Raw genomic sequence first — 24,303 nt, forward strand, 5'->3', positions numbered from 1 at the left:
AGATATGTAATATATGGCTCACTGAACCAAGTGGTCTTGATTTCCTTGATTCATGTTTTGACCAGGGGCCCAGAACACTTGGAGAACGAACAGATAAGCAAAAGTATTGCCTGCCTACCTTTGAAGGGGTTGGCAGATTGCTACGAACCTATCAGAGGAGCGTGTCTGTCTCCCTGTGTGCATATTTCTGTCTATTGTTTGTCTATTACACCTTTAAATATAGAAGTCGTTGGGGTTCTTCATTTTCCACACCTTGGCCAAATTCACGATTCCCGAGACTATAAGGTCTAGTGATCATTGACAGACTGACATAATGAAAAACAAAGGGTCTATAAAGCCAACTGGTGCTATTGGACATGGTAATATACTGTTAACTACTTCTGTATTCGTCACTGACCTAAACTTCTGTTTAGTGCATTGTTGACAAACATGGGGAAATGACATAAAGTTACTTATTTGTTATAAAAAGTGGGAGGATCAAATCTAGTGTATGAATTGGTCAAGGATTCATGCAGTCACCCCATTGTGTAATCTCATCACAGGAAGTGTTTGGATCACTAAAGTGAGCTCAATATCAAGGCTAAGGTAAGTGAGATTTAAAAAAGAGAAAATCATTTCATTTTAAACTATGCAATTAGAAATCATAAATATAAGAATTAGTAAACAACAAATGTATTCAATTATTTGAATCTTAGTCAAGTAAGTCAGAAGTCGTCTAAATTTAGATGCATTTGAAATTGAAAGTAAACCGAGACACCATGTTAGTGCTGTGGAAGCGTGTTCGTAAATTCACTCTGGATTCTGGAGTGCCAGAGTGCGTTCAAAGTGTGCTCTGTGCTATCATAAATTCAGAGCATTGTCAGATTAACCATTTGTAGGCTAAATTCAGAGCATTTCGCTCTGGCACTCTCAAACCACCCTCATGTTTTTCATCTTACTATTGCTCATCTAAGGGTGCGTTACAAACAAATAATCTGACAGAACTGACACTCCAGAGGGAATTTACAAACGTACCCCAAGATAAAGACAAAGAGTTGAAAATTCCACAAGGTATAATGATCCAGTAAACTTAAAAAAATAAACATCATACTCAACCAACTACAAAATTCTTCTAAATTGTAACCACTTGTTAAATCCCTATCCTTTAGATGTGGAGCATAGCTGCATTGGTGTTAGTGCTGACAGGGTCTGCCTCTTGCTATATCACGTGCCCTGGTGGGAAGGTCTGCTCTGATCAAACAACCTGTTGTTTGACTAAAGGAGGATATGCCTGCTGTCCAGTTCCCAATGTGAGTAACCAGGGTTCACATTAGGGCAATTTGTAGCCTGGTCCCAGATCTGTTTGTCATGTGAACAGCCATAGCAATTGGCGGCACAAACATCTGGAACCAGGCTAGGGAATTTGATAACACTAGTAAATGGGATTCTCAGCAGCACTAAGGTTGTAAATACTGGAAAAAGAAACCAACACACTGGTACTGTTGTTTCCTTTTCTTTTGGGTTACAAAACCAATATTTCAGTTGAAAGACTTTGGGTTCAGAAAGCTGTATGAGCAAAGACCCCATAAAGGTATTTTGACTGCATGTCACCTTTTTCTCATGATGTTTTCCAGGCGGTGTGTTGCTCTGACATGGCCCACTGTTGCCCGTCAGGCTTCAACTGCAATGCCATCACCCAGAAGTGTGAGAAAGGCGACCATCCATGGAGCAGTGTGCCCATGCTGAACAAGGTGGCTGCAGAGGAACCAAGCTCTCCTGTCTCTGCTCCGCTCGAATCTGACAGCAGCCCTGTCCAGAGCAATGCAATGGAGAGCTCCATGGTCGGCAAGGTGCAATGTGACAACTATTATGCTTGTCCCGATGGCACCACCTGCTGCCACCACCCCACAGGCCTGTGGTTCTGCTGTCCTTACTCTCCTGTGAGTTGACTAGTGTTTCTCTGCTTGTAGTATGTTGGCTTGAAGGGCTCTTGTCAATTTGTAATAGTGTTATAGAGTAGCTGTTGTTATTGTATTAGGTTTTTATTACAGCTAAAAAACAAAACATACGACACAATAAGTTATTCATATTTTTCTAAACTGGATATTTTCTCAGAAATATTAAAAACAAGAATTTGAGAGCTGTGGTATGCAAAATTGGTATGCAGGAAACAATATACTGAATCAATATACGTTGTACTTAATTCCAAAATGGCTATTGTCAATATACAGTGAGCTATAAAAGGATTGGGACAGTGACATTTGTTGTTGTTGTTTTGGCTCTGTACTCCAGCACTTTGGATTTTAAATTATACAATGACTAAGAGGTTAAGGTGCAGACTGTCAGCTTTAATTTGAGGTTATTGTCATCTATATTGGTTCAACAGTTTAGAAATTACAGAAAGTTTTGTACATAGTCCCTCCATTTCAGGGGACAAAAAATATGTTGTAGAATTTCACTTATATGTGTATTGAAGTCGTCTAAAGTGTAGTATTTGGTCCCAGCACCACAATGAATACATCAAGCGTGTGACTACAAACTTTCAGATGATCTATTGTGTAATTTTGGAGTCACTTTTATTGTAAATAAGATTATAATATGTTTCTAAACATTTCTACATTAATGTGGATGCTACCATGATTATGGATAGTCCTGAATAAATCGTGAATAGTGATGAGTAAGAAAGTTAGACGCACAAATATCATACCCCCAGAGCCAAAACAACAACAACAAACGTGTCACTGTCACCAATACTTTTGTAGCTCACTGTATCAACTTGTGTACTTCTGTATTTCCACAGGGTAGGTGCTGTCTAGATGGGTACCACTGCTGTCCCTATGGCTATGACTGTGACCCCACATACACAAAGTGTGTGAGGTACGGCAACCTGAGGTACCCTTTTGCTCCGAGGCAGGCCCCTTCAATGATCGAAGCCATCAAGGTCTCCAAACCGGAAAACAAGGTCCATGATCAGGTAGGTACCTATGCGTCACACTCACAACCAATGTTTGTGTAGGCTGTGGACATTGTTCTCTTTCTATGTTTGTTCCTGTGCCATTCAAGTCAGTCTAAGAGAAAATCACTTTTGATTCCCACCTTATGGGCATTAAAAATAATAATGAATATAGAATGATTTCCGGCACACTGGTATGCTATTACATTTGAACCTCTGAGAGTAGTTAGTAATGTCATCACATTGTTCCCACGCAACCAGATACTCAGATGTGCGTGTTCTTTTTTACATGTTGAACCCCTGAGTAGAACATTGACGGTGTGGTTATCTTCTTTCCCTCGTCTTTTAGCAGGTCTCATGGACAGCTCTAGTTCAGGCCACTGACAGCACGCCACAGGCTGGAGTCACTCACTGTGACACTAAATTCTATTGTCCTTCTGCAACCAGCTGCTGCAAGGGACCTAATGGCAAATGGGGATGTTGCCCATTCCCACTGGTAAATATACTGAAAGTGTTGGGTGTACTCTAGAGGGGATTTAATACAACTGACATTAAATACCACTGAGCTATCATTTGATAAAGTAGTATATCAATGTTATGTAGGTAGAGCATGTTTAATAATGTAATGAACATTTTATCTGTAGTGCACGTGCAGAGCAGTGTGAAATGTTTTAATCAAATCAAATGTTATTTGTCACATGCGCTGAATACAACAGGTGTAGACCTCACAGTGAAATGCTTACTTTACAAGCCCTTAACCAACAATACAGTTAAGAAAAATACCTAAAAAAAGTAGCAAATAAAAGTAACAAATAATTAAAGAGCAGCAGTAAAATAACAATATCGAGGCTATATGCAGTTGAAGTCAGAAGTTTACATACACTTAGGTTGGAGTCATTATAACTCGTTTTTCAACCACCACAAATTTCTTGTTAACAAACTATAGTTTTGGCAAGTCGGCTAGGACATCTACTTTGTGCATGACACAATACATTTTTCCAACAATTGTTTAGACAGATTATTTAACTTATAATTCACTGTATCACAATTCCAGTGGGTCAGAAGTAGAGGTTGACCGATTATGATTTTTCAACGCCTATACCATACAGATTATTGGAGGACCAAAAAAGCTGATACCGATTAATCGGCCGATTACATTTTCTCTTTTTTTAATGTATTTGTAATAATGACAATTACAACAATACTGAATTAACACTTATTTTAACTTAATATAATACATCAATAAAATAAATTTAGCCTCAAGTAGATAATGAAACATGTTCAATTTGGTTTAAATAATGCAAAAACAAAGTGTTGGAGAAGAACGTAAAAGTGCAATATGTGCTATGTAAGAAAGCTAACGTTTCAGTTCCTTGCTCAGAACATGAGAACATATGAAAGCTGGTGGTTCCTTTTAACATGAGTCTTCAATATTCCTAGGTGGGAAGTTTTAGGTTGTAGTTATTATAGGACTATTTCCCTCTATACCATTTGTATTTCATAAACTTTTGACTATTGGATGTTCTTGTGGACACTTTAGTATTGCCAGTGTAACATTATAGCTTCCGTCCCTCTCCTCCGTTACCCATGCAGAGCAAGGGAAACAACCACCCCAAGGCTCAGAGCGTGTGAAGTTTGAATCAGGAGTTTATAGGCTTGAAGTCAGAAACAGTGCAATGCTTGACGCACAACGAAGAGCTGCACGAAAGTGCTGTTTGAATGAATGTTTACGCTCCTGCTTCTGCCTACCACCGCTCAGATACTTAGATACTTGTATGCTTGTATGCTCAGTCAGATTATATGCAACACAGGACGTGCTAGATAATATCTAGTAATATCATCAACCGTGTGTAGTTAACTAGTGATTATGATTGATTGTTTTTTATAAGATAAGTTTAATGCTAGCTAGCAACTTACATTGGTTTACTGCATTTGCGTAACAGGCTTGTGGAGTGCAACGAGAGAGAGGCAGGTCGTTATTGCGTTGGACTAGTTAACTGTAATCTTGCAAGATTGGCTCCCTGAGCTGACAAGGTGAAAATCTGTCTTTCTGCCCCTGAACGAGGCAGTTAACCCACCGTTCCTAGGCCGTCATTGAAAATAAGAATGTGTTCTTAACTGACTTGCCTATTTAAATAAAGATTAAATAAAGGTGTAATTAAAAAAAAATAGGCAAATAGGCCAACAAAAATACAGATTTCCGACTGGTATGAAAACTTGAAATCGGCCCTAATTAATCGGCCATTCCGATTAATCGGTCGACCTCTAGTCAAAGTTTATGTACATTAAGTTGACTGTGCCTTTAAACAGCTTGGAAAATTCCAGAAAATTATGTCATGGCTTCAGAAGCTTCTGATAGGCTAATTGACATAATTTGAGTCAATTGGAGGTGTACTTGTGGATGTATTTCAAGGCCTACCTTCAAATCCAGTGCCTCTTTGCTTGACATCATGGGGAAATCTAAAGAAATCAGCCAAGACCTCAGAAAGAAAATTGTAGACCTCCACAAGTCTGGTCCATCCTTGGGAGGAATTTCCAAACGCCTGAAGGTACTACGGTCATCTGTACAAACAATAGTACGCAAGTATTAACAGCATGGGACCACGCAGCCATCATACCGCTCAGGAAGGAGATGCGTTCTGTCTCCTAGAGATAAACGTACTTTGGTGTGGAAGGTGCAAATCAATCCCAGAACAACAGCAAATGACCTTGTGAAGATGCTGGAGGAAACAGGTACAAAAGTATCTATATCCACAGTAACACAAGTCCTATATCAACATAACCTGAAAGGCCGCTCAGAAAGGAAGAAGCCACTGCTCCAAAACCGCCATAAAAAAGCCAGACTACGGTTTGCAATTGCACATGGGGACAAAGATCGTACTTCAAACATCCTCTGGTCTGGTGAAACAAAAATAGAACTGTTTGGCCATAATGACCATCATTAGGTTTGGAGGAAAAATGGGGAGGCTTGCAAGCCGAAGAACAACATCCCAACCGTGAAGCACGGGGGTGGCAGCGTCATGTTGTGGGGGTGTTTTGCTGCAGGAGGGACTGGTGCACTTCACAAAATAGATGGCATCATGAGGCTGGAAAATGATGTGGATGTTGTCGTGTATTTACTATCATTAACTGAAGACTTAATTTTTATCAAAGATTCTCTGTAATTAGTATTACGCGATTAGACTGATTAATCATGTAACTAACTAACTAGGAAGTCGGGGCACCAAGGAAAAAATATTCAGATTACAAGGCTATAATTTCCTAATATAACCTTTCAGATATTTTCATATCTGATCCATAGTCTTCTGATTAATGAATTATTTACTTTACCTCACGTTAGTCTCATTCCAAACGTCATAAATTGTTGGTTATCTGCACGAACCCAGTCTTCACTATGAGTCATCCATACATCAATTGTCTTAAATCATTTATTTATTACTAAGTAATTCACAGAAATGCATAAACAAACAAACAAGGTAAATGTGGTTACAAGAAATGATAGGAGAATGTGCTCTAGTGGGCTAAACCAGCATGGCGGCTTGTTAGACAAAAGGGGAAGTGGGGGTCGACTAAGAAGTCACTACAAAGTGATAATTATAACAATTGAAATGCTAATCCTTTGCACATGAACGCTCACTTATTTGGAAACAATTGCAATCAATATACTGTATATATTTACGCTCAGTGTGTCGTCTTGATCGCTGGTGAAAAGTTAATTTCTTTTGTAGAATTGTCCGTCTCTCTCTCTGTCGTATTTATAGTGGATAGTTCAGAGTGACATTCATTCGTTTCGTTATAGAATGGATGTTTCGGCGGTTGTCATTCTTCATGTTCAATGATACCGAATTCTTAACTGCAGACTAGTAATTAATATCAAAGACTTGTTCTTATTCTGTCGGTATCGATAGTCTAAGAGTTTAACCGCATGGTATGGTTAAAAGATTCAGCAATGGTCTACAACCTTTGTACTCTCCTAATGGAGAAAAACATGATCTGCAACCTTTAGCCATCTCGTAATTAAGGTAAGCTCGGTCTGCTGATTGAAAACCCGAGTGGGGGTTTTATTCGGAAGGCAGAAAAGGGCTGTCCCAGGACGCCTGACCCTAACTGGGCTCAGGGGCGGTCCTCTGATTTAGTTAACTCCAATCCCCCTTTTCAGTTTTCCTTCATTAAACACGTCCAAAATCGTATTACATAATTTTACAAACAGTATCATACTCACTCATTCATCTTATACAACAATTAGATGTAAACCTCATATCTGAGGCTATTATATAAAAAGTGTTATGGTAATGTGGCCACACCGTCTCCCATGAGATTCCCCAAGGTGTGACAAATGGACCAGTTTGTATCTGGATTCTTCACCGATCTTTTATACTTACTCCGAAACATGACATTTGTTGGTAACTCAAGTTCTGTGAGGTGGAAGGAATTGCTTTTTTCTCTATGAAAATTTACTCTCTATACTGTGTGTCCATGAGGAGATCCCCAGGAATTTACGATGTCTCTCTGACCAGAGCAACCTAGTTGAAGGAGGAAAGGGGGAGGCAGGGAGAGGGGGATGGGGCTTGCTATACCCAAAGAGGCCAAAGTCATGACAATGTATTGAAGCAACATCTCAAGATATCATTTACATTACATTTAAGTCATTTAGCAGACGCTCTTATCCAGAGCGACTTACCAATTGGTGCATTCACCTTATGACATCCAGTGGAACAGTCACTTTACAATAGTGCATCTAAATCTTAAAGGGGGGGGGGTGAGAAGGATTACTTTATCCTATCCTAGGTATTCCTTAAAGAGGTGGGGTTTCAGGTGTCTCCGGAAGGTGGTGATTGACTCCGCTGTCCTGGCGTCGTGAGGGAGTTTGTTCCACCATTGGGGGGCCAGTCAGGAAGTTAAAGCTTGGTCGCAAATTGGTCCTCCAAATGGACAATGACCCCAAGCATATTTCCAAAGTTGTGGCAAAATGGCTTAAGGACAACAAAGTCAAGGTCTTGGAGTGGCCATCACAAAGCCCTGACCTCAATCCTATAGAACATTTGTAGGCAGAACTGAAAAAGCGTGTGTGAGCAAGGAGGCCTACAAACCTGACTCAGTTACACCAGCTCTGTCAGGAGGAATGGGCCAAAGTTCACTCAACTTATTGTGGGAAGCTTGTGGAAGGCTACCAAAAGCGTTTAACCCAAGTTAAACAATTTAAAGGCAATTCTACCAAATACCAATTGAGTGTATATAAACTTCTGACCCACTGGGAATGTGATGAAAGAAATAAAAGCTGAAATAAGTCATTCTCGCTACTATTATTCTGACATTTCACATTCTTAAAATAAAGTGGTGATCCTAACTGACATAAGACAGGGAATTTGTACTATGATTAAATGTCAGGAATTGTGAAAAACTGAGTTTAAATGTATTTTGCTACGGTGTATGTAAACTTCCGACTTCAACTGTACAGGGGGCACCGGTTAGTTGAGGTAATTGAGGTAATATGTACATGTAGGTAGAGTTATCACTTTAAGATCACGTGCAATATTATGCCGATTTTATATTACTATCATGTTCTGAGACCTATTTTTAATTTTTAGGCAAAGTGTTGTGCAGATGGCCTGCATTGCTGTGAATATGGATACACCTGTGACCCAAACTCATACAAGTGCAGGAAATGGTACTCTCAGATTCCTTCAGGTCTGAAGGATGATGCTAATCAGGACTGACACTATTTCAAATGGTTTATGATCATGTCACTGTACTGACATTGGATTGTACCCTTTTTGTGAATGCATTTGAATTTAACCTTGCACTGATGAATACAAGAATGTTAAATCATGTCACCCAATCATTCAAATGTTTCCTTGTTGAGTATTTAGTGTATCATTCCTTATAGGCTATCAATCTCCACTGGCTAAATTGTATCAGTCAAATATTTATGTACAGTATGGGTAAAATTAATAAATTAATTCTGGAGCGCATGGGTGTGCTCAGAGTACGCTCTGGGCGATCATAAATTCAGAGCGCTGTCAAGATTGTCAGTTACTACATTCAGAGCGCACACTAGACGCTTTGGCCAATGAGTAGGGTTGATCCCATCATTCTGACCTCACAACTGCAGTCAAGCACCCAAGCTAACTGGCTAACTAAGACTATTTTACTCAGCCTGTCAGAGCTGGTTAGGCTGTTTTCATATTATCCAGAGCGTTGGTGACTGTAACTGTACTGCTGTCATCACTTTCATTACGCCAACGTTTACTGACACCGGCCTTATTCAACGGGTGTTGAGCGTTCATAAGTCATCAGTTATTCTGTATCATTCATGCTCCTCACTTTCTGAGCCATTGCCTGTATTATACGTGCAGCTCTGTGTACGCGGATTGGAGTTACTATGGTAACAACATCAAGTAGCTAACGTTAGTTAATAATAATAATAATATATGCCATTTAGCAGACGCTTTTATCCAAAGCGACTTACAGTCATGTGTGCATACATTCTACGTATGGGTGGTCCCGGGGATCGAACCCACTACCCTGGCGTTACAAGCGCCATGCTCTACCAACTGAGCTACAGAAGGACCACCCAGTTCACTTGTCCTAGGGCTGCATTCCAGTACATTTTAGCAGAGGGAATAGTAACATATTGACATAGTTTCCTTATATACACGTTATTACATTTATAGTTTAAAATGTCAATTCCTTCTAGTTGTATTGAGGCTACAAAAAGTTGCACTTTGAGTACTGTTATATTCTCCTAAAAGAAGAATAGCACCTTTAGGGACAGCTCTAACAACAATTTGATACTCCTCTGGAGTGAATATAACATTGTGTGTTCTAATACATTCTGGATAATCATATAGTTGTCCATCATTATTCAATAATTGTTTAACCCAAATAATGTTGTCAAACTAGTTCTGGAAAAACAGTAGCTAACGTTAGTGTTTATGTATCTACGGCTAGCTACGAGCCAACAATCCTGCCTCCTATCTACAATGGCTGTAATGTCTACAATGAATAGAAAATTGATTCAGAATCTCGCTGAAACTCTTTCTAAACACGGTCAAACACTGTAAGTATGAGTTTTGATAGCTAATGTCAGTTGGCAGGGAGTCTATGTTGCGTCCTGAGATAGCTACGTTACAGTAACGGCTCGCAGAACTTCTTAGTAGCCAACTACCTAGTTTCTTCTTCTCTGCATTTATCTAGCTACAGTAGCTATATATCTAATAACAAAAAGTGCAAACAAAAGAAAAGTTCATAGCTATCTATTGTTGTCTAGCTCCTCCAACCAAAACTCAACTTCCATTGAACGTGTTGGCACCACTGTTTAGGTGACAGATGAGGGCGCTATAATCTTGCTTTGTTGAGATCATGTCAAGTATGTCCTGTGTTTATGCAAATTAATAAAAACATATATCAGTCTACGTAAATTGAAATGATGCATATGGAAGCAGTACTAACACTAAACAGAAACGGAGTGTCTGATACGACTATTCAATGGACTCCTGGGGGATCAGAGTGACAGGAGGATAGGGAATGGCCTGGACAGTGGGAAATTCAGGAATATTCCCCACAACACCTTTGGAATGACTGATCATATGATCATGGATAGAGGTAGGTGTCACTTTTGTCACATGAAACAGAATGTAAGCACCAAATAAAGTATGATACTGATGTGGTAAGGTATCACAAAAAAAATTGGTATTATATTCCAGTCTTTTGCGCATTTGACAAGGACAACGACAGCTACGTCAGTGTGAAAGAGTGGACCGAGGGACTATCAGTCTTTCTCCATGGGACATAGGATGAAAAAATACAGTTTAAGAAAGATATAAAGTGTATCATGTAGGCTTTTCGACTGCTATCTATGATATTTCTACCCATGTATGGTCCCCCATTTGGTTTTCACAGCTTTGATGTGTATGACTTGGGTACATTTCCCGGGAAGAGACGTTCCACATGCTGAAGAACAGCCTGATCAGACAGCCCACAGAGGAGGACCCAGACGAGGGCATCAAAGACCTGGTGGTGATCACGCTCAAGAAGATGTTAATGGCAAAATGTTTATCTTAATTTTCATCAGGTTAAACCAGGCTGAATGCTGTGCTCCCTATTGTTTAACCTGCCAAGCTAACTTCATTATACCCTGTGTTTACAATCACTGTTTAACTTGGCCACAATTGACCAATTCATGTTTCAGATTAAATATACTGTCTGAACATAAAATATCAATGAGACGTTTCCTTCCTCAGGACCATGACAGCAGACTGTCCTATGCAAACTTTGAAAAGGCAGTGAGAGATGAGAATCTATTTCTTGAGGCTTTTGGAACCTGCCTTCACGATGCCAAGGTGACCCTTGAAGTTAAGACTGTAAAAACAATGTAATGACTTGTCTGTCTGGATTGGACAATATTTTGCCATTGTCTGACATGCACTTTCCCTTGGTGTTACAGAGCATATTGGCATATGAGCAGGTTGCATTCCAGGATCCACTTGAGCGTTAAGGACATCACTAAGTTATTCATTTTCATAACACCATTTTTAATTTTTGTATAAACAAATTCTTCTTATACACTGATGGGAAATGTAGAAATAAAACATGTTGAGAAAATATATTTGAATGGTGTAAATGTAGGAACTTGCTAATGTCCACCTCATTCCATGTGAGAAGCAGTCTTTCAGGTCTGTTAGATTCTCCTCCGAGGCTTTGCTGACTTTGTCTTCTTCTCTGTTGGCTTGACTTCAGGAACTGATGCAACCTGAGAACAAGGAAAGAAATTCATTTTCTGTAGTATCACTCTTCAATTGTATGAAATTGTGAGTGAACAATTTTAAGAGGCAAATGACCACGAATATACCTTTTTCAATGTATTTCTGATCATGTTGGCTGTTATGTTCAATGACTCGTCCGCCATATCCATCTTAGGCCGGTCTGGTAGTTTTGGTCCAATGAGGATTTCATTTTTGTCCACAAAGCCAAAAAGTGAGTCTTTATTATTTTCTACTATTTTCCGTTTTCTGTTCTCCAAATGGGTGGTCCTCGGTACGAATCTTGGGGGTACTGCAAGGGGTGGATTCTTACTCAGTCTTTTCACTATTCCTCTGTCTCCCCCAGAAGAGGAGGGAACGCTGCTTATGTTGGGTGCCAGCTGCTGTTTAGTATTTATGGCATTATGCAATGACCCCATTTTGTCCTCTGTTGGAATAGTCCTGCATTGGTTTGCCTGATAACTATACAACCGATCATAAGATGAGGCATGTCTGGAAGGAAGAAACTCCTGTGGGGGTAAAGGCAATAAGGGAAATCCTAAATAATGGCCTTGGCTGGTACTCGAAGTCTCTCCCTTGTTGCTCGCATCACTGGATCTCTGATCATCACCTGAGGAAGTCCTGGCTGTGGTAGCAACTGTATCTGAAGACATGGGCTTTTTGCACTCTTCATCCCCCTGGTCCTGTTCCTTTGCTTTTCAACCCAAAAAAGAAGAATCATATGTCAACTAACTTCATCATAATAATCCTTCTTACATTGGGAATGACATACCAGATATAGTTCTGATAATATTCTGCTAGCACAACATTTGTACTTTTATTTTGAGTCGTCCTGTTCACATATCGTCTCCGGTCTTGCAGCTTTAGTCTGGTGTCCTCCACCGTCTCATACTCTGGGGCATAGCACACATGTAGTAAACCTCCAAAGAAACTCTTCTCATCCATGTGCCGTTTGGCCGCCCTGAAACACAATTACTTTAAAGCATAACTGGCTGAGACATGTGATCTACCAGCTGGTGTACAACTAGGGTAGATAAAACTAGGGCCTGAAGTTTTTCCTGACCAGGTTACATGGTCAGGGAAAACACCTATCCCTGTCTATCTCATCCTAACCTATAAAACCTGTCCTAACCTTGCACTGGTGAGTTTCTGGAACTTGATGAGGTAGACCTCTGTGAATTGCTCTGCAGGGTACTCATCCAGCACCCTGTACTCCTCCACAGCCCCGTACAGCGCAGAGAGCTCGATCAGTTCTGTCATCACCCCGATGGCTGGGACTCCTTGCAACATCAGGTAACGAGACTCCAAGTTGATGGTGTACACCTACAGGGGCAATATAGCACAGGTTAGAAATACAATAAATTGTATCTATCAATCAACCAAATACATTAGATGTCTAGCTAGCTAGCTCACTTGGCCAAGTATTGAGCATGGATACAGCGAAATGCTGTATCCTGTATCCACGCTATATCCAGCATTTCGCTGCAGTTAAGGTAGGAAACGATATTCCTACCTTGACTGCTTTAGGTCTCCTCCCTTCTCTATACTTCGGTCGTGAGGGGCAAATCTTTTGCTGCTCATGATGTTTATAAACCTCTGGGGTGCTCCAACACGAGCTGTTGGTAAATCCTGCCATGTTTGCGAATTACAACAAGCACCAAACCGGAAGTAGTTTCCCAGACGACAATAATCGGATCTGAGCTCATCGATGTCTCTGTGAAAAACAAAAAAAGCAGATCAGCTACTTTTGCCTGCCAGACATAGCACCGAAAGCCTCGATCCCCAAGAGTACATCCACGTCGCTTAGCTAGCTAGCTACTAACAATATATTTCCATGCTTTGAAAAGGGACATTTTGATGATATTGTAAACATATTTAGTTATGTTGGGCAATCATGGCATCCAACCTGTCACTCTGATTTTCCACAACACGAGAAACTGTTTTCTTCACCTTCCTCCAAACTTGTTAAAACAGCTCTCTCTCCAAGACGTAAGCTATAAACTAGCTAGCTAGCTAACAGCTAGTTAGTGTTGTCTTTTAAGTTGTGTCAAATAATAACTATGCCAAACTATCAACAAACTACCGGTAGCTAACTTGCACTTGTAACCATTGCATGCCATTTCTTCTGGTCTGATCTGTAGTATGACATTTTCCCAACGTTTTTTTATGCAATTAGCTATCTTCTGTGTTATAAAGAACCAGGCCCTGGAGCTGTCCTGGGGTCATGATGCCCGTGTGTTCCTCAGCTGGACCAGAAGCAGAAGCCCTGCCAACCAGGAGGACCATAAAGTAGCGCTGAGCAGGCAACTGGGAGAGAAGCTTGGACTCAGAGATGGAGAGCAGGTAATGATGTCCCATTCACTAATTCTCTTGCCCATTCCCCAAACTCATCAGGCCTTGATAACCCCACTTTTCCTGATTACTAACTCATGTTGGATGGTTTCAGGGCTTCTTGAGGTCGTGCCAGCAGGTCCTGTCTGTACAGCAGGTGTTTGTGGAGCCACTCTCCTCTGACGACTGGGAAATCCTGGTGAGAACCTATAGAGAGGTCTTTGTACAGTATTGTGCAATAGGCAAGCTCACCCATCAGAAACATTTAGTATCGTATGGTTTTAGTATAGCCTGGGAGTGTTGCCTGTGGGTTTATTCTTCATTCAACTCCTTTGTCGTTGTCATGCAACAGACATGCTATTTTTGATCTTTTGCTGTCAAAGCAAATTCAACATTGTAGAGCAGCTGTCAATATGGTTCGTAAATGTACAGTCTAGGATGGGCAAATATTTAACCATGTCTTGTCCTCAGGAGCTCCACAGTGCAGAGCTGGAGCAGCAGCTCCTGGATCAGATTAGAGTGGTGTTTCCTGATGCAGTGTTTCCTGTGTGGGTGGACCAGAGAACAGTCATCTACATCAGAATCGGTCAGCACTGATTTTCACTTTTTACATTTTCTCAACGTCTAACAGCGATGAACTCACCAGCTCCTATGTTATGACCAAAGAAACAGTTGATCAGAGGAGGCTGATTGGAGGAGCTATAGGAGGACGACAAGCTCATTGTAATTTCTGGAATGTAATTTCTGGCTATTACAATGAGCAGTCCTCCTATAGCTCCTCCCACCAGCCTCCTCTGCAGTTGATGTCATACTATCGTTCATACTCTTATTCTTCTGCAGCTTCACTCACCCCAACTGTGCCGTACGGTCGATTAGAGCAGTTCACAGAGCTACACGTCTCTCCTAAAATCCGTGCTGGAAGTGAGGACCTCTCCTGCGCTCCTTTTGGATCATCCTTATCCAATCAGAACATGCCCCTCCACAGACAGCCGAACTTTGACCTCTCACCCTCCTCCAGGTCCTCTCAGGAGTTCAGCGTTCAGGGGACTGGACTCCCTGTAGAACAACATCCTAACGCTGCTGCCCTCCAGAGCCCCCGGCAGTGGGGCGGGATAGCAGACGTAAAGAGCCTGGTCAGGTATATGCTAACAGGGAACTGTGACCCTGTGAGAGAGACTCCACCCATCCCCACCATCCCTGCCCTCCTCAGTGACTCAGTCTTCAGAGTGTGCAGAGCACTGCCCGTGTCTCCTGGCCCTCTGAGTGCCACCCACGGGGTTGCCCACATCCTGCCCTGGGGCCAGCAGATGGGAGGTAATATCAATGGAGGCCAGCCAGCTGTGACGTATGGCCTACTGTCCAAGGTGCTCTCTCCAAAGGAGGTGAGAGAGCGGGCTAAGCAGGCCATGGAAAAGAAGAAGAGTGGCGGGGCTGGTGGTGCTCCCCAGCCAGGTGGTGCTGGTGGGGTAGGAGACTGGGAGGAAAAAGAGGATGCCACTGTAGTCAAGGTGGTGTGTCACCTTACAGAGGGGTTGAAAGGGAAGCAGGGATCATCTAGAGAGGGAGAGCTCCACAGTGGAAGGGTCTGGGTGAGTACATGTACTGAAGCCATGGTCTAAACTCAAGTTGGACACGATGTAGGCCAAATCAAATGACCCATTCTACACATGGTTTACAGGTTTGTCAGCCCTAACGTATTCATATTGAGGCTCATATGTATCCATGCCTCATACAGTTGTTTTTCTCAGATCCCACAATCCCTGGAAACTAGTCTTCATATCAACCCACACTCATCAGTGAGAATCAAGCCAATCAAGTCAACTCCTAAAGTAGCCACCAGTATCCACCTGCAGCCTTTACATCCACTAGTGAGTAACATTTATTTTGAAATGTTATATCTCCAGAGCTTTGACATATTGGTACATTTGGAATACGCAATTCTATGGATTCTACTGTTCTATTCAGCCTAATCTTGTACTTTTCGTGTTGCTGTTTGACCCCTGCCCTGATGTCCTCCAAGCCTGCAGCAGAGAGTGAGGTGGAGATTCAGACTGCCTTCCTGGGTTGGCTGCACACCCAGAGCCACGAACCACTAGCCTGTCTGACTGGCCGCTCCAACACCATCTTCCTACCTGCCACTGAAGGTACACATAGGTTGCATCACAAATGGCACCCTGTCCCCTTTTATAGTGCACTATAAAAATTAAAATCCAAGTTTATTGGTCATGTACCCACTTTAGCAGAAGTTATAGCGGCTGCAGTGAAATGTTTGTGTTACTAGCTTCTAGCTGTGCAGTAAAATGTCAAACAAATACAGTGTTTTCAGAAAGTATTCACACCCCTTGACCTTTTTCACATTTTGTAGTGTTATAGTCTGAATTTAAGTTGTTTAGATTATGTGTCACTGATCTTCACACAATACCCCATAATGTCAAAGTGGTATTTTGTTTGTAGAACCTTTTTGAAATTAATTCCAAATTTAAAGCTGAAATGTCTTGTCAGTAAGTTTTCAACCCCTTTGTTATGGAAAGCCTAAATAAAGGAGTAAAATTTAGCTTAAGTCAAATAATAAGTTGCATGGTCTCATTCTGTGTTCAATAACAGTGGTTAACATTATTTTTGAATGACTGCCTCATCTCTATATCCCACACATACAATTATCTGTAAGGTCCATCAATCGAGTAGTGAATTTCAAGCACCGATTCAACCACAAAGAACAGGGAGGTTTTTCAATGCCTCGCAAACACTGTAGATGGGTAAAAATTTAAAAAAGCAGATGCTGCATATCACTTTGAGCATGGTGAAGTAATTAATTAGGTTTTGGATAGTGTCACTACAAAGACACAGGCGTCCTTCCTAACTCAGTTGCCGGAGAGGAAGGAAACTGTACTTTTTTTTTCCTGAATACAAAGTGATATGTTCAGGGAAAATCCAACACAGTGCCACTCTTCATATTTTCAAACATGGTGGTGGCATGTTATGGGTCTGCTTGTCATCGGCAAGGACTAGGGATTTCTTTTTTTTTAGGATAAAAAGAAACGGAATACAGCTATAAGCACAGGCAAAATCCTAGAGGAGAACCTGGTTCAGTCTGCTTTCCAACAGACACTGGGAGGTAAATTCACCTTTCAGCAAGACAATAACCTAAAACACAAGGTCAAGTCTACACTGGAGTTGCTTACCACGGCAAGATTGAATGTGATATGATATTTATTCATTTCATTATCAATACATTTGCAAACATTTCTAAAAACATGTTTTCATGTTGTCATTGTGTAGATGGGTGAGAAACAAATCTATCCATTCTTAATTCAGGCTGGAACACAACAATGTGGAATAAGTCAATGGGTATGAATACTGTCGAAGGCACTGTACACAAATAATACAAATCAAGAAATGTCAGAGGGAATAAGTCACTCTGTGGTGGTTGGCAGCAGGTTCTTCAACCTCACCCAAAGTGTGTGGAGTGCATTGTAAATGTAATACAATCTTGATCTTCTCACTTCAGGCAAGGTGGAGTTCGCTCTGACTGTGTTGAAGTCAGAACCTGAGCCGGAGAGTAAAGCGCCTGACCAGTTGTTTCTGTTGGCTCCATGTGTGATACAGAAAACAGACATAATGGTACTAGTGACAAGCTTTGCTAACTCAGACTTCATACACTGAGTGTACAAAACATTAAGAATACCTTCCTAATATTGAGCCGTCGTCGTCGTCGCCGCCCCCCCCTTCTCATGATGTCTAGGTTGTCAGGGAACCTGTAACTGTGCCTACAATGAAAGCCATGGGTGAGACACCTAATCAAGATCTACCCTCTCTCAGCAGTCTTGGGTAAACCACCAGATTCCTTACAGAACACACTAACCTGTTGAAGTGATAGCTGTGTGAACCAAATGGATATTTTTATACTAAACATCTCACAAACGGTATAGGATTTATGTTTTTGGTTGAATGTTGATTAATGGTAGCTGTTTTTATATTGGTCGAGTTCCAGGCCGACTACATTGCAGACGGGGCACACAACCATTGGTTGATGCAATGTAACATCATCCCGCTGCGCAGTCGGGCAACAGACTGCCATATCAAATGATTTGCTTAGTTGACATGTCAAACCCCTATCCAGGCACGATGCGATCTGGCATGCATCTGCAATGTAGTCAGCCTGGAACGCGGCCAAAGTGTGTCACTGCCCTGCCATGATGTGACCTGTGTTCTCCTCTTGTGCTGTCCCCAGTGGTGTGGAGGAGCTGATCAGGACGGGGTTTGACTTCCTCTCCCACAGCCTGATGGGACGGCCTCTCTCCTGGGAGCTGGTGTCCACCGGCCGGGGCCTCCGGGGCGGAGCCCTACTCATCACAGGGACCAGGGTATCCTCTGACCTCATGTCATCCTGTTAATCTTTCCCAGAAATCAGCAGGACTGATTCTGACATGATCTGAATGTCCAAGTCAGATCACATTGAGTTAAAACAGTTTTATCTTGATATTAAGGGCTAATATGTAGGTTAAAACGGATACCACTGCCAGCTGTAGTGACCCACTCAATCAGATTGTGGACTGTGAGCATTGGTGTGACTGTCCCGTGTGTGTTTTGTATTCCCTCACAGGGAAGTGGGAAGACTGCACTCTCCAAAGCTCTGTGTAGGAAAACTATGGAGGACCTGGATGCTCATGTGGAGGTGGTTGACTGCAAAAAGCTGAAAGGTGGGAGTTGGACCTTTCACTTATTGTGTCTGTGGTGACTTGTTTATTTTTGACCATGATGATACAGTGTTGTTGTATAATGTTCTGTAGGGAAGAGAGCAGAGACCGTGAGGCAGATATTGGAAGAGGTTTTTGAACAGGCGGTGTGGAGACAGCCCTCTGTGGTCCTGCTGGATGACCTGGATCATGTGACGGGGGCACCGACCTCACCGGAACATGAACACGGACCAGAGGCTCTGCTAAGGCTGCACATTGCCCAGAGTATGATACTACACAACTCTGTGTGTGTCCATATCCGCATCCGCATACGCGTCCGTGTGTGTGTGTTTCTTGTTCATAGACATCTAATATCTGTGTGTGTGTTGTGACCCCTCCCCGTGTGTGTTGTCCAGGTCTAAGGGACATGGTACATGACGTGGTGGTGCGCTCCAGCCTGGTGTCTCTGGTCGTCAGCAGTCACAGTGAACATTCCCTCCACCCGTCACTCAGGGAGGTGCAGGGCTCCCACTTCCTCCAGGGCTTCATACACATCCAGCCTCCTGATCAGGTAACTGGGGTAGGGTCAAGTTGCCCCTCTGTGCTGATTTTGGGTCAGTTTAGCATTTCTACCTTTAATGGCTCAGGTTAGCATCGGGGGAGAATAACATCCATTTATCCAGCTTGACTTTGCGCTGGTTGCTAATTCTCTGAAATATCTATTTTGTCTAATCCAGCAAATGAACAAGAAGTAACTGAATTAATATTTATTGGACATGACAGTGTCTTTGTCGTTCGTGGACATGATAGTGTCTTTGTCGTTCATGGACATGATAGTGTCTTTGTCGTTCATGGACATGATAGTGTTTTTGTCGTTCATGGACATGATGGTGTTTTTGTCGTTCATGGACATGACGGTGTCTTTGTCGTTCATGGACATGACGGTGTCTTTGTCGTTCATGGACATGACGGTGTCTTTGTCGTTCATGGACATGACGGTGTCTTTGTCGTTCATGGACATGACGGTGTCTTTGTCGTTCATGGACATGATAGTGATCTTTGTCGGACATGACGGTCTTTGTGGACATGATAGTATCTTTGTCGTCGTTGTCTTTGTCGTTCATGGACATGATAGTATCTTTGTCGTTCTTTGTGGACATGATAGGACAGTGTATCTTTGTCGTTCATGGACATGATAGTGTCTTTGTCGGACAGTGTCTTTGTGGGACATGATAGTGTCTTTGTCGGACAGTGTCTTTGTGGACATGATGGAGTGTCTTTGTCATGGACAGTTCTTTGTGGGACATGAGTGTCTTTGTCTACATGGACAGTGTCTTTGTGCTACATGGACAGTGTCTTTGCTGCTACATGGACAGTGTCTTTGTCTTTGTCGCTTCAGTGGACAGTGACAGTGTCTTTGTCTACATGTTCTTTGTGGACATGTATTTGCTGCTACAGTGTCTTTGTCGGACATTCATGGACATGACAGTGTGTCTTTGTCGTCATGGACATGAGTGTCTTTGTCGTTCATGGACAGGACAGTGTCTTTGTCGTCATGGACAGGACAGTGTCTTTGTCGCTCATGGACATGACAGTGTCTTTGTCGACAGTGTCTGGACATGGACAGTGTCTTTGTTGCTACATGGACAGTGTCTTTGTTGCTACATGGACAGTGTCTTTGCTGCTACATGGACAGTGTCTTTGCTGCTACATGGACAGTGTCTTTGTCGTTCGTGGACATGACAGTGTCTTTGTCGTTCGTGGACATGATAGTGTCTTTGTCGTTCGTGGACATGATAGTGTCTTTGTCGTTCATGGACATGATAGTGTCTTTGTCGTTCATGGACATGACGGTGTCTTTGTCGTTCATGGACATGACGGTGTCTTTGTCATGGACATGACGGTGTCTTTGTCGTTCATGGACATGACGGTGTCTTTGTCGTTCATGGACATGACGGTGTCTTTGTCGTTCATGGACATGACGGTGTCTTTGTGGTTCATGGACATGACGGTGTCTTTGTCGTTCATGGACATGACGGTGTCTTTGTCGTTCATGGACATGACGGTGTCTTTGTCGTTCATGGACATGACGGTGTCTTTGTCGTTCATGGACATGACGGTGTCTTTGTCGTTCATGGACATGACGGTGTCTTTGTCGTTCATGGACATGACAGTTCATGGACATGACGGTGTTTTGTCGTTCGTGGACATGACGGTGTTTTTGTCGTTCGTGGACATGACGGTGTTTTTGTCGTTCGTGGACATGACAGTGTTTTTGTCGTTCGTGGACATGACAGTGTCTTTGTCGTTCGTGGACATGACAGTGTCTTTGTCGTTCGTGGACATGACAGTGTCTTTGTCGTTCGTGGACATGACAGTGTCTTTGTCGTTGGACAGTGGACATGACAGTGTCTTTGTTGCTACATGGACAGTGTCTTTGTTGCTAGGACAGTGTCTTTGTTGCTCTTTGTCGCTTGGACAGTGGACATGACAGTGTCTTTGTTGTCTTTGTGCTACATGGACAGTGTCTTTGCTGCTACATGGACAGTGTCTTTGTCTTGGACAGTGTCTTTGCTGTTGGACAGTGGACATGATGGACAGTGTCTTTGCTGTGTCTTTGTCTACATGGACAGTGTCTTTGCTGCTACATTTGATGGACAGTGTCTTTGTCGCTTGGACAGGACAGTGGACATGGACATGTAGTGTCTTTGTTGGACATGTCAGTGTCTTTGTCGTTCATGGACAGGACAGTGTCTTTGTTCGTGGACAGGACAGTGTCTTTGTTGCTATGGACAGTGTCTTTGTCGTTCAGTGTCTTTGTTGCTACATGGACAGTGTCTTTGACAGGACAGTGTCTTTGTTGCTACATGGACAGTGTCTTTGTTGCTACATGGACAGTGTCTTTGTTGCTACATGGACAGTGTCTTTGTTGCTACATGGACAGTGTCTTTGCTGCTACATGGACAGTGTCTTTGTGCTTGGACAGTTGCTGCTACATGGACAGTGTCTTTGCTGCTACATGGACAGTGTCTTTGCTGCTACATGGACAGTGTCTTTGCTGCTACATGGACAGTGTCTTTGCTGCTACATGGACAGTGTCTTTGCTGCTACATGGACAGTGTCTTTGCTGCTACATGGACAGTGTCTTTGCTGCTACATGGACAGTGTCTTTGGACTGCTTTGTTGCTCACATGGACAGTGTCTTTGTTGCATGGACAGTGTCTTTGTTGCTACATGGACATGGACAGTGTCTTTGTTGCTACATGGACAGTGTCTTTGTTGCTACATGGACAGTGTCTTTGCTGCTACATGGACAGTGTCTTTGCTGGACTGTCTTTGTTGCTACATGGACAGTGTCTTTGCTGCTTTGCTGCTACATGGACAGTGTCTTTGCTGCTACATGGACAGTGTCTTTGCTGCTACATGGACAGTGTCTTTGCTGCTACATGGACAGTGTCTTTGCTGCTACATGGACAGTGTCTTTGCTGCTACATGGACAGTGTCTTTGCTGCTACATGGACAGTGTCTTTGCTGCTACATGGACAGTGTCTTTGCTGCTACAGGACAGTTTCTTTGCTGCTACATGGACAGGACAGTGTATTTGCTGCTACATGGACAGGACAGTGTCTTTGTCGTTCATGGACATGATAGTGTTTTTGTCGTTCATGGACATGTCAGTGTCTTTGTCGTTCATGGACAGGACAGTGTCTTTGTTGCTACATGGACAGTGTCTTTGTTGCTACATGGACAGTGTCTTTGTTGCTACATGGACAGTGTCTTTGTTGCTACATGGACAGTGTCTTTGTTGCTACATGGACAGTGTCTTTGTTGCTACATGGACAGTGTCTTTGTTGCTACATGGACAGTGTCTTTGTTGCTACATGGACAGTGTCTTTGCTGCTACATGGACAGTGTCTTTGCTGCTACATGGACAGTACAGTGTCTTTGCTACATGGACAGGACAGTGTCTTTGTTGCTACATGGACAGTGTCTTTGCTGCTACAGGACAGTGTCTTTGCTGCTACATGGACAGGACAGTGTATTTGTTGCTACATGGATAGGACAGTGTCTTTGTTGCTACATGGACAGGACAGTGTCTTTAGCTTGCAGAGCACTTGAAGGATTTGCTTTGCCTTTAATACAAATGGGGCGAGGAAACCTAAAGGATCATAAATAGAGCTGACAGTTGAGAGAATACCTCTTCTTGTAAGGGGTCTGTTCTTGACAGTGACTCGGAAGGTAAATGCATCACTTTCAATGTTCCATCGGATTCCAAGTGCTCTTTCAACAGGCAGCTTTTCTCTGTCCAGGTCCAGTTCTTTTATCTGCTTGGCTTTGTGTTCATCAGGGATAGAAGCCAGCACAGTGCGGCTGTTGCTGACCCACTTGGTCAATTTGAACCCACCCTGAGAGCACACATCCCTGAGGTTTTTCGTGAGAGCTATGGCTTGTTCTTCTGTGGCCACTGACTTGAGGCAGTCATCAACATAGAAGTTGGACTTGACTGTTTGAATGACCTCTTCATCGTACCGCTCACAGTTGTCTTCTGCAGTCTTTCGCAGCGCAAAGTTTGCACAACTTGGAGAGGATATAGCACCAAAAAGATGTACCGTCATTCTGTACTCCTCCAATCTTTTGTTAGTATCACCATCCGGCCACCATAGGAATCGCAGGAAGTCTAAGTAATCTTCATGGACACGTACTTGATGGAACATTCCTTCGATGTTTGCCATCATGGCAATGTGCTCTTGCCGAAATCTTAGCAAGACTCCTATAAGCGTGTTTGCCAGGTCAGGGCCTTGAAGGAGTTCACTGTTAAGAGATATACCTTTATAGGATGATGAACAGTCAAACACTACTCGTATCGTTCCTTTGCGCTTATGGTGAACCGCATGGTGTGGTATGTACCATACCTTGCCTTTCTCTCTGAGGAGCTGTTCTTGTGGTACCTTCTCGGCGTAACCTTTTGTTATCATCTCTTCCATGAAGCCTTTGTACTCTGCAGCGTAACCTTTGTCCTTCTCGAATTTCCTGATAATATTTAGAGCCCGCTGCTTTGCCATGTCACGATTGTTTGGCAGGACTACGTCTTTTTTTGCGAAAGGGCAACGGTAAGTAGTAGTGATGGTCTTTGAGGGTTATGGAACTTGATACGATCTCCATAAACCTACGATCCTCAGCTGACATCTCACTTTTCTCTTCATACCCTCTCTCAGGGAAGTCATGGTTGTACTGATTTACAAGAAGAACCCCCAGGTCGGCAATTGAGATACGATTGGCCATCACCGTAGGATGCCCAGATTCTTCTGCCATGGTAAAATTGTTAAGAGGACCGTTCATCACCCATCCAAAGAGGGTTTTCACTGCATACGGTCCATTGCCTTGACTATTTATGATTTTCCAGGGTTCCATTGCCTTTGGAGCATTTACGCCAATCAGGAGTTCGACGTCGGCGTCAATTTCCTTCAACTGAACCTCTTTCAGGTATGGCCACCTTTTGAGATCTTTCTGAGTGGGAATGTTCTCTCTTGTCACTGGGATCTTATTTTGGGTGTAGACCTTTGGTAATGCAAGAAATGTGTCACCTTCCACATTGCCAATC

The 24,303-nt window shown here is 42.6% G+C and overlaps 3 protein-coding genes across 6 annotated transcripts in view; 2 read left to right on the forward strand and 1 right to left on the reverse strand.

The window, feature by feature from the left end:
• Positions 1-399: 399 nt before the first annotated feature.
• On the forward strand, positions 400-10,347 carry LOC124043257 (progranulin-like). Of its 3 annotated transcripts, XM_046361636.1 has the most exons (7): positions 406-585; positions 954-1,050; positions 1,149-1,289; positions 1,614-1,919; positions 2,780-2,953; positions 3,282-3,428; positions 8,521-10,347. In XM_046361636.1, exons 3-7 carry the CDS (start codon positions 1,149-1,151, stop codon positions 8,647-8,649), a joined length of 897 nt encoding a protein of 298 aa, XP_046217592.1. In that variant the 5' UTR covers positions 406-585; positions 954-1,050; the 3' UTR covers positions 8,650-10,347. The 3 variants fall into 3 exon arrangements, with proteins under 3 accessions (XP_046217593.1, XP_046217592.1, XP_046217590.1); XM_046361637.1 differs by lacking the exon at positions 954-1,050 and having other exon boundaries at positions 400-585; positions 3,285-3,428; XM_046361634.1 differs by lacking the exon at positions 954-1,050 and having other exon boundaries at positions 407-585.
• Positions 10,348-11,445: 1,098 nt separating this feature from the next.
• rbm48 (RNA binding motif protein 48) lies at positions 11,446-13,369 on the reverse strand. The gene is made up of 5 exons (XM_046361633.1): positions 13,208-13,369; positions 12,827-13,017; positions 12,510-12,655; positions 11,784-12,388; positions 11,446-11,684 (listed from the first exon to the last, which is right to left on the reverse strand). The coding sequence occupies exons 1-5, from the start codon at positions 13,328-13,330 to the stop codon at positions 11,613-11,615; spliced, it is 1,137 nt and encodes a 378-aa protein (XP_046217589.1). The 5' UTR covers positions 13,331-13,369; the 3' UTR covers positions 11,446-11,612.
• Positions 13,370-13,431: 62 nt separating this feature from the next.
• Positions 13,432-24,303, forward strand: part of pex1 (peroxisomal biogenesis factor 1) — a 32,212-nt gene continuing 21,340 nt past the window's right edge. The window contains exons 1-13 of one of the 2 annotated variants that reach the window (XM_046361632.1): positions 13,432-13,683; positions 13,891-14,037; positions 14,141-14,224; positions 14,497-14,611; positions 14,866-15,614; positions 15,774-15,893; positions 16,046-16,169; positions 17,534-17,646; positions 17,768-17,853; positions 18,257-18,389; positions 18,629-18,725; positions 18,816-18,986; positions 19,118-19,272. In XM_046361632.1, coding sequence (XP_046217588.1) covers positions 13,576-13,683; positions 13,891-14,037; positions 14,141-14,224; positions 14,497-14,611; positions 14,866-15,614; positions 15,774-15,893; positions 16,046-16,169; positions 17,534-17,646; positions 17,768-17,853; positions 18,257-18,389; positions 18,629-18,725; positions 18,816-18,986; positions 19,118-19,272 — 2,202 coding nt within the window. In that variant the 5' untranslated portion in view covers positions 13,432-13,575. The remainder of the gene's footprint in view (positions 13,684-13,890; positions 14,038-14,140; positions 14,225-14,496; positions 14,612-14,865; positions 15,615-15,773; positions 15,894-16,045; positions 16,170-17,533; positions 17,647-17,767; positions 17,854-18,256; positions 18,390-18,628; positions 18,726-18,815; positions 18,987-19,117; positions 19,273-24,303) is intronic. The other variant, XM_046361631.1, reaches the window with a different exon arrangement.

The sequence above is a fragment of the Oncorhynchus gorbuscha genome, linkage group LG09, assembly GCF_021184085.1.
Source record: "Oncorhynchus gorbuscha isolate QuinsamMale2020 ecotype Even-year linkage group LG09, OgorEven_v1.0, whole genome shotgun sequence".
Classification (NCBI taxonomy): domain Eukaryota; kingdom Metazoa; phylum Chordata; class Actinopteri; order Salmoniformes; family Salmonidae; genus Oncorhynchus; species Oncorhynchus gorbuscha.